This window comes from Ctenopharyngodon idella, chromosome 13, assembly GCF_019924925.1.
Source record: "Ctenopharyngodon idella isolate HZGC_01 chromosome 13, HZGC01, whole genome shotgun sequence".
Classification (NCBI taxonomy): Eukaryota; Metazoa; Chordata; class Actinopteri; order Cypriniformes; family Xenocyprididae; genus Ctenopharyngodon; species Ctenopharyngodon idella.
Genome location: NC_067232.1, coordinates 23,339,809 through 23,357,774, shown reverse-complemented (window position 1 = coordinate 23,357,774; position 17,966 = coordinate 23,339,809). Strand labels below are relative to the sequence as shown.

At 36.2% G+C, this 17,966-nt stretch overlaps 1 protein-coding gene across 1 annotated transcript in view; it reads right to left on the bottom strand.

The window, feature by feature from the left end:
* sfxn5a (sideroflexin 5a) overlaps positions 1 to 17,125 on the bottom strand; it is an 18,983-nt gene extending 1,858 nt beyond the window's left edge. The window contains exons 1-12 of the mRNA XM_051916396.1: positions 16,957 to 17,125; positions 13,481 to 13,549; positions 13,320 to 13,397; positions 12,844 to 12,870; positions 12,535 to 12,589; positions 11,945 to 11,970; positions 11,791 to 11,844; positions 11,636 to 11,692; positions 10,541 to 10,606; positions 7,868 to 7,958; positions 4,411 to 4,526; positions 4,250 to 4,335 (exon numbers count right to left, since the gene is read on the bottom strand). Coding sequence (XP_051772356.1) covers positions 4,250 to 4,335; positions 4,411 to 4,526; positions 7,868 to 7,958; positions 10,541 to 10,606; positions 11,636 to 11,692; positions 11,791 to 11,844; positions 11,945 to 11,970; positions 12,535 to 12,589; positions 12,844 to 12,870; positions 13,320 to 13,397; positions 13,481 to 13,549; positions 16,957 to 17,013 — 782 coding nt within the window. The 5' untranslated portion in view covers positions 17,014 to 17,125. The remainder of the gene's footprint in view (positions 1 to 4,249; positions 4,336 to 4,410; positions 4,527 to 7,867; positions 7,959 to 10,540; positions 10,607 to 11,635; positions 11,693 to 11,790; positions 11,845 to 11,944; positions 11,971 to 12,534; positions 12,590 to 12,843; positions 12,871 to 13,319; positions 13,398 to 13,480; positions 13,550 to 16,956) is intronic.
* Positions 17,126 to 17,966: the final 841 nt, after the last annotated feature.

Sequence of the window (17,966 nt, the reverse complement as noted above, 5' to 3'; positions counted from 1 at the left end):
AGCCAGCGACTGCTTAATGATGACTTCATCAACACATACGCATGATGAGCTTTAATTGGCCACCAGAAACTCTCTCTCTCTCTCTCTGTGCGCATGCTTGTGTGTATGTTTGGAAGAGAAAAGCTACGGAGAAAAGGATCAAAGTACGTTAAAGACCTTTTATCGTGTCCATCAACTGCTCTAAAAAAAATCACTCATCCGTCACTTGTATGTAAAGAGGTCAAAGCCTAACTGAAGTGACATACAGCAAACAGTAACGCTGCCTTTACAGGAAATAAACTCATGAAGGAATTCAATGTTTGCATGACATCCAGTCTACTTTCAGAATTCATCGGGCTGATGTATCCTTTGCTGCCTACGATATTAGGGATGATATATGATATTATTTCCATTTTAAATGCTACAAGTGAACTTAGTGTACAGTGTGAAAACTGGACATTCATATTGAGATTTGCTAAAGATTACATTTAACTGTGTTATTATTGACACTACTGAGTTGCTTTACAGCAGAATTGAATTCTGTTTGCATCACTGATCATTGTCTTCCTGTTTATCACTGTAAAGCTGCTTTGAAACAATCTGTAGTGACTTATTACAGTGTTTTTGAAGATCAACTTTAAGTGGGTATTAGATGGTAAAGGTAAAAATGGGGGTAAAACGGCATTCACAATTAAATCAATTAATATATATATATTTTTTTTTAAATCTTGATATGGTACAAATGACTATATGATATATTGGCAGTCAATCCCTATAAGAATAGCATTTGAAAGTGGAACTTTAATGCATTTTTCAACTTTAAAAATTTCAACCAACAAAACAGCATTGTAGTAATGAAATATTTGCTTGGTTATGTGTAAAGCTCACTTAAATTTCCTCCAGATCATTTGCTGCGAACCCATTTTCCTTATGGTGCGTTCAAGTTGGGAAGTCGTAATTATGATGTCAGGTGCGTTTAAGTCACTTTCGTCGGAGTAAGATGGCAGTGTACCTTCTCTTAACTTACTACTAGTGGTTCAACGGATCACAAAACTCACGGTTTGGATCATATTACGGTTTTTGAGTCACGGATCGAATCATTTTTCGGATCAGCAAGAAAAAAAATATTTTGGGGGTGGGGGTAACTTTGCTTTCAATTTATTACTTAAAGCACACTTTAAAGGGTTAGTTCACCCAAAAATGTAAATAATGTCATTTATTACTCACCCTCATGTCGTTCCACACCTGTAAGACCTTCGTTCATCTTCGGAACACAAATTAAGATATTTTTGAAGAAATCTGATAGCTCAATGAGGCCTCTATTGCCAGCAATGTCACCAAACCTCTTAAGATCCAGAAAGGTACTCAAAACATATTTAAAACAGTTGTGAGTACAGTGGTTCAACCTTAATATTATAAAGCGACGAGAATACTGTTTGTGTGCCAAAAAAAACAAAATAACAACTTTTCAACAATATCTAGTGATGGGCGATTTCAAAACACTGCTTCATGGAGCTTTACGAAAAAAAGTATTCTCGTCGCTTTATAACATTAAGGATGAACCACTGTACTCACATGAACTGATTTAAATATGTTTTTAGTACATTAATGTGAGAGAGGAAATGTCATTGCTGGCTATGAAGGCCTCACTGAGCCATCGGATTTCAACAAAAATATCTTAATTTGTGTTCCGAAGATGAACGAAGGTCTTACGGGTGTGGAACGATATGAGGGTGAGTAATTAACGACAGAATTTCCAGTTTTGGGTGAAGTAACCCTTTAAGTATTCCGATACCACACCAAAACTACTACCCAAACTAATAAAGTTCAAACATTATTAAAATTAAGTGAAAAATAAAAACAAATACATGAATTACAAGCATAGATTAATACAATATAGCCTGACAAAGTTACAAATAAAGTAAGGTCTAACTGTAGTATTCATTTCAAGTACAGAAATGTAATAATTAATTAAAAAAACAACGCTATGTTTACTGTATAAATTTAACAGAGTAATCTTTGTTAAAGCTGTGTTTTGTTGTTTGATTAACATTAATGACAGACAACAGCAAGTATTTATAGGCTGCTGTCACTTTAAGGCCGAATGCACGAATCCAAAATAATGACATTTCTCTTGAGACATAACCGACTGTATTTACGAGAATACTTGCCGAGACTGGTATTTTGACCTAATTTTGTGTGTGTATGTGTCCATCCAAGTGCAATTAGACGCGAAATAGGAAAGTATTCGGAGTTCGCGCCTGTCTCTTTGTGTGTGTGCGTGCCTCAAGTGTACCGAATGAAATTCTCTTTTGCCTCTTCTGGTTGGTGGAATGGTTTAAAATCTATTGACTGTGTAAACTAGAAAGACGAAACACGTGCAAATTATCAACTTTCAGTCTATGGCGGTTAAACTTGAAATAATCCGCGAATCACATGCATGCCGAACTGTGGTGCCTGGTCCGTACAGATGACAGATCAACAATCCACTTAACCCCTATTAACTGCACAAAAATACAGCAAGATTTTTAAACTCTACTTTTAGAAAATGAAGAACAAAGAATGTGCATCAGGTGTGTTTTGCTTTTTATGCTTTTAATTAATTTAAGAAAATTTACCGTCAACTAAAGATGTTGAATCCATTGATTCTGCCATGTTTCTCACTGACATGCCCCCAACTCGGAAACTCCTGAGTATCTCACTCGTAATTCCGACTTTGTGGTGGCGTTTATGTGCACCCAACTCATAAATACGATCTTTCCGCCATGACTTAAAGGCACCATTAGGCGGTACCTTCATGCAAAAACGCCGTCAGTAAAGCCAATGACTGTTCAGCAAAGCAGCTGCTGTCGGACAAAGCAAGAGAGATAGGTGAAAGGTTCAAACACCACACATATATCACACAGACTCCTCTCAGCGCTCTAATTAATCAAGGATACCCCTGCCACTCAGTCTCACCCTTAAAGCAGTGACCCTCCTGCATCTCTTTTCTTGCTCTATTGAGAGCCAGTGAGGGTGAGCTGACAGTCAGCATAGCAGAGGACAACTCACCATTTACTGCCGCTCACACATAGACACACCAACACACACACATAGCCGTACACACCTGCGAATCAGAGCAGCAAGAATTTGAGGAGGTTGCAACATAGTCTATCCGTTATAAAACCCAACAAATTCTGTTGAAAAGTCGATTCCATACATGCAATGAGGCCCAAAAGTCAAAGCAAGTGACAATTTGTGTTTTGCATTATATTTTTAGCATAGCGGTTTGAGTAAAAAGTTATAAAACTTTTTTTTTTTTCTTCAAAAATTCTAAACATTTCAATGTCACATACAGGACAGATAGACAGACACTATATATAGTTCAACCTAAAACCTAAAATTTTGGCATTATTTACTCATTCTAATGTCATTGCAAATGTATATGATTTTCTTTCCTCAGTGAAGCAGAAAAGTAGAAAAAATACTGTTTTAATGTTTATGCTCGGTAAGAGTTTTTGAAAGAAGTCTCTTAAGCTCACCAAGGCTGTATTTATCATATTGAAAATACAGTAAAAACAGTAATATTGTGAAATATTACTACAATTTAAAATAACTTGTTTTATATTTTAATATATTTTAATATGTAACTTATTCCTGTGATGGCAAAGCTGAATTTTCAGTATCATTACTCCAGTCTTCAGTGTCACATGATCCTTCAGAAATCATTTTAATATGCTGATTTTCTGAAATGGAAGTCTTTTGTAACATTAAAATGTTTTAACAGTCACTTTTTTATCAATTTAATGCATCCTTTTGGAATTAAAATATTCCCTTTTTTTTTTTTTCAACAAAAATTTTTTTTAGTAGAATCAGTAGTCCATGTGACCTGTGACTATTTTAACTGAAGTCATAAGATAACTTCCTCTAAGAAAAAAAAAAAAAGAAATTTAAGTTGTGATTCATTGATAGATCACATAACTACATGCTTTATAACCAATCATATAATAAGATTAAAATTGCAGCTATGGCAGAGGGGAACATTTTTTATGGCTTCAGAAGACTTTGAATATAGCTTGACATCCAAACATCTCCTTTTTTTGTTTGTGTAATTTTGCATTTAATTTGTGTGTAAACTACTCCTTTAAACACATACATAAGTGTTCACATCAAACTGTGAAATAAAAATATACCAGGACATATGGTTCATATGGATGTGTGATTTTCGAGGTGATGGTGCTGTAAAAATAACTCAAATCTGAAATGTCAAATTCACAAGAATTTCTCTGACCTCTCCAGTATGGCCATTATTAAAGGTGGCAGCAGGAGAATAGGCATGGGCATCACGACACGTGTCAGGGACGTCTCCATCAAAGCCTGAACAAAAAGACATTTATCAGAGCAGAAGTCTTTAACCTTTCACCTTATACATGCAAAAGAATCCACACTCACATGCCTGGCAGCCAGCTTTGAGGTGCCCACCACATTGCCTTTGTCATCCAGTACACTGATGCCCTCTGACAGCTCGGTGTGGCGCATCAGCAAAACATTACACACGTTGGCACTTGCTAAATGAAGGTAGAACTGCAGTTAGAAAACAAAGGGACTTCCATTTGATGGCCAACTTTTTCTTATTTGGATGCAACACAGACCACTAATTACGATTGGAGAGAGAATCATGTGAACTTGACTCTGTTTTGACTGTTGTTACCATCCCTGATACATTTTGAAACAAGAAAACATATACCAACACAAACACAGTAGTAATAATGGGGTAAGCTGTGCAATTTTATTTTTAAATTGTCCTCTAGGCCAGGAGAAATAAGACAGAGATAAAAACTAATTTACCTAATGATATTTCAGAATATATCCTTTCAATTAGAAGAAGGCTTCTATAAAATGGGGCCATAGATAAAAAGTTAGGGTTAAGTTCTGTCATGTCTTCGGAACACAAATTTTTGATAAAATCCGATGGCTCAGTGAGGCCTGCATTGACAGCAAGTTAATTTAAACTTTCAAAAGCCAAATCAGTGGTTCAGAGTGAGTATCAAACTGCCAATGTCACGCCCCCCCAGTGGTGAACCTTTGAAATTTCGAAACATTTATGATGTAACAAAGCCTCTTTACTGAAATCACATGACTTTGGCACTCCGAACCACTGATTTGATACAAAATATTCATAAAGCTTCGAAGCTTCATGAAGCAGTGTTTTGAAATCGCCCATCACTAGATATTGTTGAATAAAGTCGTTATTTTGGGGGGGTTTTTTGGCGCACAAAAAGTATTCTCGTCACTTCATAACATTAAGGTTGAACCACTGTAGTCTTAACTGTTTCTATATTTTAACTGTTAACTGTTTTAAATATATCTTTAGTAGCTTTCTGGGCATTTGAAAGTGTAATTTAACTTGCTGTCAATGCAAGCCTCACTGAGCCATCGGATTTCATCAAAAATATCTAAATTTGTGTTCCGAAGATGAACACAAGATGAAGATGAAGGTCTTACGGAACGACATGAGGGTGAGTAATTAATGACAGAATGATCATTTTTGGGTGAACTAACCATTTAATGCATTAACTAACCTTAACTAATGGAACCTTATTGTTAAGTAGATATGTTACCATATCTAGTTCAGTCATGAAACTCTAGAGGGCGCAGGCTGATAGGTCCATTGACCTCTGCTGATCCTGTAGCCAATTAGATTACACTATTTAAATGTTAAGCAAGCAGTTTATTACTTGCTGTAAGCTAGTCCCTCCACCTCCCCCAGCTCCACCTGCCTAGATCTGTCACGAGATTTATGTATGTCTATACATATAGCTGGTTTTACCTTGACATGCAAAGAGTTTTTAGCGATAAATTTGCTAGATTGGGGGTGACACATCTTACCCCACTGCTATATATACTATAGAGTAGGGCTGCACGATATATCGCGATTAAACCACACACGATTTGGCAAAGACTGCGATTATTTTATACGCAGCTTGTCAGAGCTGTATGGCTCTGTCATCAGTAGTAAATGCTTCTCCATCTGAAAGCCAGAGGGCGCTCTTGAGCAGAAACTCCAAATATGCCCTGCTGCAGAAGAAGATAACACGTGTCATATCTCTGTAGCTGAATAAACAGAAGATTGAAACGCTTTGATTGATTAAACAGGACTAATAAACACACGACTGCCTTATTCTGTGTAAGAAGCCACATCATCTCACAGAAGGATGCTCAACTGTCGTTATGAAGTGAGTTTTTATTAAATGTTGTCTTTTGTTGGACAAGATGTTAATAAATGCTTCTCATGTTGGGAAAGATGTTTGACGTGTGTTGCTTTTTCAAATGTACATTATAAGCGACTCAAACTCGCAGTGCTTTCAGATGGATTAGCATACTTGACAAGCTGCGCATAAAAAAAAAAAATAAATAAATAATTGCAGGCTTTGCGATTTCATAATCGCACTAAGAATTGCATTTAAGCGATAATCGCTTTAATGTTATTTTTCGTATCATGCAATAAATCGTGCAGCCCTACTATAGAGCTGACAGAACAAAATAGAGTACTAATAATCTGTTAGACAGTCACCGCCTGTGAATATTGAAATAAAAGCAATCAAAACGGGAAAACATTCTTGATCTGGAAATGTCTGCGTTAAGAGGGGTTAACTGGATATAAAACAAATAGTTTCATATGGTCATGTCAAAGTGCACACATGAATTACAAGCGCAAAAATGATTAGAATAATGATTTACTTCCTGGCATTATCATCTGTGGCATGTGGTGAGATTGGTGTGGGTGTGTGTGTGAACAGAGAAATAAAGAGAGCCTGAAGCATTTTTAATTTACAGGCCTTGTGTTGTGAGTTATCAGTGTTCAGTGCTGCAGTGTTGTGGGGCTGAGTTAATTGGCTGAGTAAATAGCTATTCACCTCTGAGGGGTTCAGACCCAGGCCAATTAACCACACGCACGCACACACAATGCAAAGAGAATCAAAAATGAAGAACAAAGAAAAACATGTGCATACTAAATTTTACTAAAGAAGGAAGTCCTGCTTTAGGTCAGCCTAAAATCATCATAAAATGTCTTTATAAAGGCGCTGATTCCAAGAGGATGTCATTTTGAGGTTAATAAAATGATAAACGAATGCTGTTTTACTTATAAATGAATGCAAAAAATCTAAAGAAAAATAAAATTCATGGCAAATTTGTTTCCACTGCGTTTCATTAGCTACGTTTAATTGCCTTTTATAACTAAACACTGAAAAACAACAACAACAACAACATGGCGGCCTGGAGACAGGGAACCCAGTGCTAACACAGAGAGCACTTTAGGCCTAATTAACCAATTAGAGAGCGGCAGCCGAGAGCTAACAAGGTCCTGTTACTCCAGTCCAGAGAGGTAAGGGGGAACCTGCTGATTTAATTAAAGGGGTGGGGTGGGGGACGAAAACAATTTAATTACAGCCAAGGATCCCCAAGGCATTGTGGGACAGTCTCCCTCAGCCCCTCTGGACCTGTTTGAGCCTCAGCACGCTAATGGAACACTGAGATAACATTTCAGCAGCATCCCCCTCTGACAACAGGATCAGTCAAAACACAACATGAGAACAAACAACAATAAACAAACGCTTGAGGTTTAATGGAAGTCTGAACCAATGCTCATTTAGAAATTGAGTGTCATTACAAATGCAAAGACGTGAGCTTTCAGACGGCAAAAGAGCTGATAGAAAACTGCAAGCATTAATTAATATCGTACATTACTGAATCAATCATTTTATGCTTTACTAATCAGCAGTTTAGCAAGACAACATGACAGGAAGCTGTTGCGTGATTTCTGTCATAAACGCAACAGGGCAGAAAAATCAAGCTCACATTCATCGCTAATACATACATAAACACGCTCTCGCACACATGCACATACCAACTGCAGGGAACGGGATGAACCTTTGGACCAGGATTCTTGTAGCTGGACTGAAATGCTCAGCTCTCTTAATAAGAATATTCAGCCCCACCTGTGGACACAATAACATTTCATTTTACAATGTTTATTTTTTTTAAAAAACATTTTAAACTTTTATTTTTTCTAAATAAACACTTTTAACATTATATTACTATTCTAAAGTTTTAGGTAAGTACAGTTTTTATTCAGAAAATACAATTTTATTCAGCAAAGAGGCATATAAACTGATCAAAAGTGAGAGTAAAGACTTTTATAGTGTTACAAAAGATTTCTATTTCAAATAAATGCTGTTCTTTTGACCTTTCTATTCACCAAAGACACAAAATATTGAGAACACTAATACAGTATTACGACCATTTTCAACATCGATAATAATAATAAGAAATTTTTCTTGAGCAGCAAATCATCATATTAGAATGATTTCTGAAGGATCATGTGACACTGAAGACTGGAGTAATGATGCTGAAAATTCAGCTTTGCCATCACTGGAATAAATTACATTTTAAAACATATTAAAATAGAACATTTTTATTTTAAATTCATTGTAATAATATTTGACACAGTTACTGTTTTACTGACTTTAATCAAATAAATGCAGGCTTAGTCAGCATAACAATTTTTCACACAAAAAAAAAAAAAAAAAAAAAAATCTTACCAACCTCAAATTTTTGAACTGTAGTGTGTATATAATTTTTATCTGGGGGGGATGTAGACACGGATCGAATTTGAACCTGAGTGCCCATGAACACAACAGCTTTCACATGTGTCGAGAACCCGCATTACCTACTGTGCCACAGGACCACTATCGTCAAAGATGATTGACAATTGACCGTTTGCAAAGACCCGCCCCCTTTAGTAACTGCTACTACCTACGTCCGACAAGCCATGCGCGCTCACGCCACACATATTCTCACGCAGTGAAAAAGAGCAAAGAGGACACTGACAACGCGTCGACAGACAAGGCACAGCAGGTTACTTTTGATTTTTCGATTTTTTTTTAACTTTTAGAGAAATTTAAACAATAAATACCGTTTTGTGGCTCTTTAATCGATGTAGCGCCTCAGTTTAATCGGCTCGTGAACCGATCATCTTTTCCTACTAGTTAATTTATAGCATTAAATAAACATAAATGAACATAAGAAGGAATGTTGTTTCAACCGCGGAAAGACGTCAGCAGCACCATTTTTCAAGTTCAAGTCCACAGATGTTAATCTACTATCTCCCCTGACTGCTTTGTCGACAAAACGGCAGATTCGGCGTTATGATTGGTTAGATCGCCTGTCAATCAAACTCCCGGCGAAGGGTCAATTAGCATACAGTTTGTGTTGGCGGCAGTGTTGCCAAGTCTACCCATGGATTTGGGCTACTTTAACACTGTTGCCGCAGGTTGTTTTTCATGTACGTTTGTTGAAGCGACCCCAAATAACATGATATTTAGCTCCGGGAATGCGAGTTTTTCCAGGGGAACGCCGCCAAAAACACGAATTTTACTGAGTTAGTTTTGGGCTAGTTTTGTGTAGCAATTGAGCAGGTTTTGTTGTGAAAACCTGGCAACCCTGATTGGCGGAATGGCTCTGTTCTGCGCAAGAACTCTTTGCCCATCCATGCAGCCTCATGGATAAGAGCAGGGAGAGCAGCGTTAGGGTAAACAGAACAAAGCCAACATAAAGGTATGCAGATATCATTAATGTTCAATAATTGAATGTAAAACATAATTCAAGAAAAATTAGTCTGATTCAAAGAGGAATATCGGAAGGCCTGACTGTGGCGAGAGGAGGAGCTGGGGATGGAGGAGGGTTATTAAGCAACACAATAAAGCTGCTGATAATACTGAATGGACCTAATATAGGGATGCTGTGATGGGCGTGGTGTTCCTTTAGGCAGATGTGGATCAGCTGAGAGTCATCTGATGTGACCTTTACTGACGTGACCTGCCAGAACTAACGCTACGCTTGATTTGTTTTTTCCATGTCTTCAAATTCAAACTCAAATGAAAAACAGAAACACGTACCTATAGTGAAACAATGAAATCTTAAATTAATCTAATATGACAAATATAACACATTAAGTCAAAGACGTTATGGTGACAATACACATTTGTTTTCATAGTGACCTTAAAAGCATGTAACTCCCAGTGGGCTTCATGACAGGTCATGACAGGCTATGCTAAGTTGTTTCTCATCTCGCCTTGTGAGTCTCTGGTCATCTCTGTGAGCCCTTCTGACAAACATCTGAGAACATAACCCATTCACATCCCTTCCCTTCCCAGCAGGGGTGTTCAGAGGGATTGTAGTTTTAATTAGTGCCCCCCTCCCACATTTCTCACAGGCATGGGGCCATTTGTAGTTGTTGTCACCATGGTTCTGCTTGTCATGCCCCTGGGCATCAAACTGCCGCCCAGCAGGGCAGCTAATTGGCTCTAGAGGACACAGGGGGCGTGACTAGAAGGATATGCAATTCAGCAAAGTGAAATACAGCATAGGGCACAGTGTGCCTGTGTGATGCAATTAGACTCCATCAGTTTGCTTATTAAAATTCACATAATACTAGAAAAGTCATATTCTGTTAATTAAAGAGAATTGTTTCTACACATCAAATTACATAATACAGTTTTGTGTAGACATGTGAACTTACTGCAATAGTAACTGCACTGCTGACTGCACCAAGATAACCCTGGAAAAACGTAGACATGGGTGTGGGCTGAAAAGATAAAAACATAAATTAATAAAAATTAAATTAATATGGCATTTTTGGTAACACTTTCTATGAAGCCTGTATTTTTAATGCATAAGTGTACTCTTACATCATTATAATGTAATTGTAAAGTATCACTTTACAATAAGGTCTAATTTGTTAAAGTAAATGAATTAGTTAACTTGAACTAACCAGAGTAATATATTTTTTACAGCATTTAACTTTTGTTAATGTTAAAAATACAACTGTCCATTGTTTGTTCATGTTAGTTCACAGTGTGTTAACTGATGTTAAGATACAAATTTTGATTTTAAAAATGTATTAGTAAATGTAGAAATTAACATTAACTAAGATTAATAATTGCTAAAAGTTTTGTTTATCGTTAGTTCATGTTAACTAATGTAGTTAGCTTAATGTTAACAAGTGAATCCTTGTTGTAAAGTGTTACAGAAAAACGTATTTTGTATCATATCATGAATCATAACAACAGTTATAATGCCTTTTAATACTTGCCTTATAACTTTTGCGAGTATGATGATTTATTAAAGCACACAATGAACACATTACATCCTCTTAAGTTACAATCAATAATAGTTCTCAAAGTTATAATGTATTATGTCTCTTACCTGACAATGTTTAAGATCTGCACAGTATCTTACTATATCTCATGCTCTCGCAAACTATTCTAACTCAAATTTTAAGGAAAAATGTTTGGTTTTTTTACTGAAAGAGTTGCTTAATTGTGGTGATGTTAAAACCATGTAGGTTCATTTAGCTTTCTACTTGTATTTGGGCCTCAAAAGGTTGTGTTCATATGTATACGAATCATAAAGAGCTCATTTTCTGCAATAATCTAAAAATCAATGCAAAAATCCCATTGGGTTTTGTCGAGGGAACCAGGGTGATGCTAACTTAAAGAAATACATCATCTCTGCAACATTCATTATTTTTAATAACTTTAGCTTACATGTGAACATAAAATATGCCATGCCATCACCATATGCACTGGTCAAAATAATATTACTTACACAGTACCTTAGTTGCATTGCGGTTGCAGTAGTTGACACAGGCGTTGTGACTCTGGTTCAGCCACTGTGAGACAGACAGTGAGATTGAGTTCATAGTAAACAGAGCTTGGATTGACTCGTCAAGCATAAAGACCAGTAAAACACGTGTATACAGTACCATACCTGCCAGAAGATGGTGGAAGCAAATGTCTGATTGGGTAAAAGAAGGCCAACAACCTATAAATGGAGGAGAAAGTGATTTAGCACAGTGATTTAATGTTAACATCTGGTGACAAGGCAAGAAGAAAATGTTGGATATCTTTTCACATTGACATACCACTGGAGTACCAAAAGGCACAAAACCTGAAAGGAAAAGGAAAAACATGTGCCAACAGAAAGAATAGGAATGAGATGATTTCAGGGGGAAATTAATCCTTGATTCAATAATGGAATAACACTATTGAATGTAATTTTGACATTTGAATATGCTGGATCAGGCCGCAGAAGTACATTTCATGTCATGTTTGGTTTAATAATCAGGATTATAGTCTCTCATATGACATTATGACTTTATTACTGACCTTTAACAGATTAATAAAATCCTCATTACTCATAAAAGATAGCATTGTTCAGAGGTAGCCATCATAATTGTCAGGCAGGTCTCTCCCTATCTGTTCTCTCTTTAAATAGTAGTGTTAACAGAAGACTAAAATACTCCTATTTCTGAGTGGCCCAACAACACTTCCAGACAGCAGGAGGGAGAGGGTTTAATCAGAGCCCAGCTGAGTGTGACCTTTGCCAACAGATCGGTCCAGAGAGACCCCCTGCCACCAGGCTCTAGTCTCCAGAGCTGGTAACAAGCAGAAAACTGCCTACCACCCATGACACAGACACACACACACACGGAAAACACACTCACACCCTTACCTGACATGCGAAAGGGCATGGGGATCTTCTCTCCTGTGTCTGGATGGATGATGGCCTGAGGACATAATGAATCCGCAGACAGCAGACAGGATGAAGAGGAGAAAACGAGAGAGAATAAGAGGTGAGAGCGGACTGATGGGAGAATTACCATGCTGAGGTTCTCCGCAATTCTCCTCTCATTACACCATTATTCAGAACCACAGCTTGTGAGTGCGTGTCACATCGCTGCGCACAAAGATGTTGAGTGATTTGAGCAGGTTCTTTCATCGTAGGAACCTGTAAAAGGCTTTCAACACTGTTCACACTCACCTGTTTAATCTTCTGAGCTTCCCAAAGCTATTGTGAAAAACAGAGAGAAACATGCAAATGAGGGAAATGTTTACAATTATTTCATCCTCACCTTGCTTTTGTTGTGTTACTAAAGTTACCAGGAAAACCGAAGTTCTTTACACAACACGTGTGAACTGAATTGTCAAATTCTGACAGTTTGATAGGTTGAAGTCTTCTTTTCTGCTCAAATTGCCATTAGCTATAGTATACACACTCTTTTATTGGCATCTATGATTCTATGAAGAGCCTTTAACATCCATGGACCATTTTCATTCTTTATAGCGGAAAAAGGTTCTTTAGATTATTAAAATGTTCTTCACACTAAGAAAAACATGGTTCTTTTAAGATCTGTTTGCTGAAAGGTTCTTTAAGGAACCGAAAATGGTTCTATAGCATCACTGCGAAAACCCCCATTTTGTACCAAAAATTGACTTTTAATAGGCCCCTAAATTTACCTGTACATTAGTCACACCTGGAGGCAGAGTTCCATTTTTGAACTGATCCAGGAGTTTCATACATTCATTTAAGTGTTTCTAGAAATAAAAAAGAGAGAACAGCATTCACAGATAAACTATCAAATCATTTGAGGTTTACATTTCAGGAGATTCTCGCTTACCTCTGAAACAAAGAGCGTTCGGGGGTCGATCACATCCAAGAAGTGTCTTAATCTGCCATAAAATGAACCCTGAAGTAACAGGGAGAACATTACGAGAACATTAAGAAATAAAACAATAAGATGCACTCTATTAATTAACATGTTGGGAATTACACAACACACTCTCATGGCAATTCGTAACTATTTTACATTTTGGTGAACTGGTGCCCAACACATTTTTCATATGTTTTCATACAATCTGCTTATACCCCACTGAAGGTTACACTCAAAAAATGCTGGGTTAAAAACAACCCAAGTTGGGTTGAAAATGAACAAACCCAGCGGTTGGGTTAAATGTTTGCCTAAACTTCTGGGTAGATTTATTTAACTCAACTGTTGTTTAAAAATGACTGTATTGTTCGCTTAAAATGAACCCAAAATATGTTGGAAATTAACATTTATTAAGAAGTTTAATGAATAATAATGAAACAGTGGACATTTATTAAAATGCTTATTAATAAATGTTCACCTTTTGATTATTATGGTTGCCTCTAGTAATTATGTGTCTGATTTTTAATTTCCAACCTATTTTGGTTCATTTTAAGCCAGCCATATAGTAATTTTTAAACAATCGTTGAGTTAAATAAAACTACCCAGCAGGTTGGGCAAACAACCCAATCGCTGGGTTTGTCTATTTTCAACCCAGCATTTTTTAGAGTGTAGATTTATGGGTGGACCTTAATGCTTACTTTTTTCCTAAAAATCATGGGTTTCCATACCAATCACATCGAACGGATGTTTATGAAATTGACACCTTGTAAAATAGTTTGCTCATAAAAATTTGGAATTAAATGTTTATAGATTGTTTAAAGATCTTAAAAGTTGAGAGAATGCAACAAAAGAAGTGAAACCATCAGAAAAACCTACTTGTCTGGAGGATATTAATTCCACCTAATTTAGATGATATATTCTATCCATCTAATAAGTTTAACATCTAGTGCAGTGCATGGTTTGTGAAGAGGGTCCTTTGTTTTGTTTTTTAGTTTAAAAATGCAATAGAGGTAAATGTAGATTAATTGAGACAATTTTGTATTTTATATGTCTAGTGGAGCTATTTAACTGTTTAAAATGGCATTGTGTGATAACCTAAGCCATTTGGCATCATATTTTAAAAAGTCAATGACAAATGATCAGATATTTGTCAGCTTACTTGTACTCATCCTATTATATATAACTACCTTATTTTTTAGACTAAACTAACATGTATTGTTTGTTGGTTATATGCTTGTTATATGTTAATTATTTTGATTTCTTTTAGATTGATTGATTGATTGATTGATTGATTAATTTGTTTTCCCCCTAAAGAATCCAACGATTTCTAAAAACTCTAAGTTACAGGCTACTCAACTCGATAGGCAGGTTTGTGTGGAACAAGAACAGTTCTCCTGTGAATAATAATCATGATTATTAATCATATGTTCACAATTTCCTTAAATTATTCAACAAATTATTTCTGAGGTCCCAGAAACTTTCTCCAGACGCGGGAGTCAGCTGCTGATGCAGACTCTGACACCACGGCCGAACCAGTTGTTTTCGCACGCCAGGTGTGTCCGCCTCATTATATGTGCGCACCAACTGCTGCTGGCTGATCTGTAGACCTAAAAAATTCTTCCAACGCAATTAAAATGTTCAAATGTGTGTGTGAGAGGAGGATTTCAAGATTTCCAAGCAGCACACAACATATTCTCTGTTTATCACGTCTAACAGGCGGCCCTTTACACATATGAAGGACGGTATCGCTGGAGCAATAACAGCAGATGTGAATCATCTGTATTAAATAAATAAATGAATGAATATATAAATTACCTCTCAATTCCTCTTCCTCTGAGGTTAAAGTTATTGAGTCACTAATACATATAAAATGGCTTAAATAGTTTTTTGTAGCAGTGAATGTTCCAGTTTCCACATGTTTTAATAGAGAGTAGTGTTGCTAATGAACTTGCTTTGGCACAAAACTGTTTTTAACGATGCTTTATCTCTCCATTTGATGCTGAAGACTGAAAATAATTAATTGAGGCTGGGTTGTGAATTACAAGGGTCTGGGGCCTGACTTTCCTAAGTAAAATTTAACCACTAAAGACTGTCAAGAAAAAAAAGGTCTCTAAAGTAGGCTATGTTTTTACATAGCCTACAAATAATATATATATATATATATATACTGTAAAGAAGTAAATCTGAAAAAAGTAATCCGATTACGTAACTTTTTTCAAGTAAAGTAACTCATTACTTTTAAATTTACAACAGAATATTAGTTACTTTACTTTTTCAGTTACTTTTTCAAATAAGTAACGCAGTTACTTTCTTTTCCCATTCATTGACTGACAGCTCTCCTGTCCACATGTTGAGAGAAATCGTGAGTGCAGAGGTGTTGTGTGCGCTGTGTAAACATGATGCAAAATATTTTAGTTCTAGACTAAATGTGAGCATGCATTTACTCATCTCAATTGCACAAAAACAGATTCAGTATTTCTCAAAATTATTAAAGACTGTAAAATTTAAACTCAGAATATCACACATGCAATACTTAGCCTAAATATATTAAATAACACAACTATAGGCTACTTTATATATTTAATATCACTTTATTAACCAATGTCTTTGCCACTGACCTTCGATGATCCAATTCAATCTTATTCAAATTAATTTAGATAAACATCGCAGCACCGCTGAAAGGTTTTGTTTGAGCTGCGCCATACAGGCGTGAATTAGTTTTAGCCTCAGGCTTATTCATTTCACTTTTGGTCTGAAAGGACCTTTACATTTGCCAAAAATAGTACTTTTATGTTGTTATTAACAAGCAAGCCCAGCCCAAGTGAGAAAATGTACGCAAAAGTAACGTAACACGTTACTTTTTATGAAAAGTAACTAATACAATTGGTTACTTTTTGGAGAGTAACTCAATATTGTAACACATTAATTTTATAAGTAACGTTCCCCTACAGTGTGTGTGTGTGTGTGTGTGTGTTAGTTATATTATGGCTGAATAAATTAACGCGTTAAAAATATTTGGCATTTTGCTAGTGGCACAAAAAGACGATTCGGGCATAAATTAACTTAAAATGCTGACCCACTGTTTGAGGCTATATTAACTGTATTTCTGCCAATAATATAAATTGTGTTTGACTTGTTTTAAGCAATAACATTAATATTTATCACATTTTGTAAAGCAGTTATGTTACCAACAGAGGTCACTGTTATTGCGACTGATTGAACTACAGAGTGTGAGGGCGGAAGAAGCAAACACTGCAGTGCACGGTTTTGTTTTAGCAAGTAAAGCAAACTGAAGCTCATTTGAGCAGTAAAATGCGACTCCTCTATAACAATTCACTTGAAACATTCTGTCTCCAAACCCGTCTGCAGTCAGCCTAAAGGAATCAACCAGATAAAAAAACACAAAAGTCCTGTATTCGTGTGCACTGTGTCCGTTTGTTATTTACCTGATCAAACCGAGACTCGCCGAGTCTAAACGGAGGGCACTCAGACGATTCAGGCATGGCAGGTTTTGATTTTAATAAGATAAGGCTGTTTTACTGAGCTCTGAAACTAGCGTAGCATAGACTTTCCCAGAGTGGTCGAGTCATCCGTATCGATGCATTTTGGGTAATGTCGTTTTTTTAACTGGTCAAAGTATAGAAGCACCCCATGGGTGTGATAAATGACGTTTGGAGAGTAGTTTAAAGATTTGTAATGAACGTCAGTAAAACAATGCTTTTCCTTCATTTAATATAATTAGTTAATTTCAGTTGCCTTAACCACATCATGTAGTTCAGTTCAGTCATTACTATGACCTTGCACAGGGTGGGATGTGTTTTGAATTCATATAGCTACATAATTTATCCAAGATAGTCATTCCCCAAATAGCTTAGCTGTGTTATATTAATTTAGCTATAAATTATGTTCTCCTATGAATACTCTCTAAAAATGAACTCATTCAGTGTGAGCACATCAAAACATTTGATGAAAACATGACCGTATTGCATCAAAACATTAATCTTTTTAGCATATTTGTTGCACTAATGGTTGATTAAAAGCTAAATATATCATCTAATCATTGAGGCAAATATCATTTGAGATTTATAACTACAGTAGTGTAGTTGAATAGTGTAGTAGTGTTAAAATAGTGGTTTCATTTTCAATACCATTACATACAAGACATATGAGAGTCTTTTTTTCCCCCTTTTTTGTGTCAAATAAGGACAGTCAGAGATGCATCCCAAAGTGAAAAGTTTATTTCATCAACAGAGACCTTTTCCTAGCAGAGATGCATAAGAGCACACCGAAAGTCAATTGAACATCTCTCAGATGAGGCATTGGATAAAAATAAGAATACATCACAACCTCCAGTGGACACTCATGTAACTACACCCTAAACATCCAATCGAACAGCACCTCAAGGAAGCACTTCAAATATTCTTCTTTTTTTTTTTTTTTTTGCACCTAAAACAAA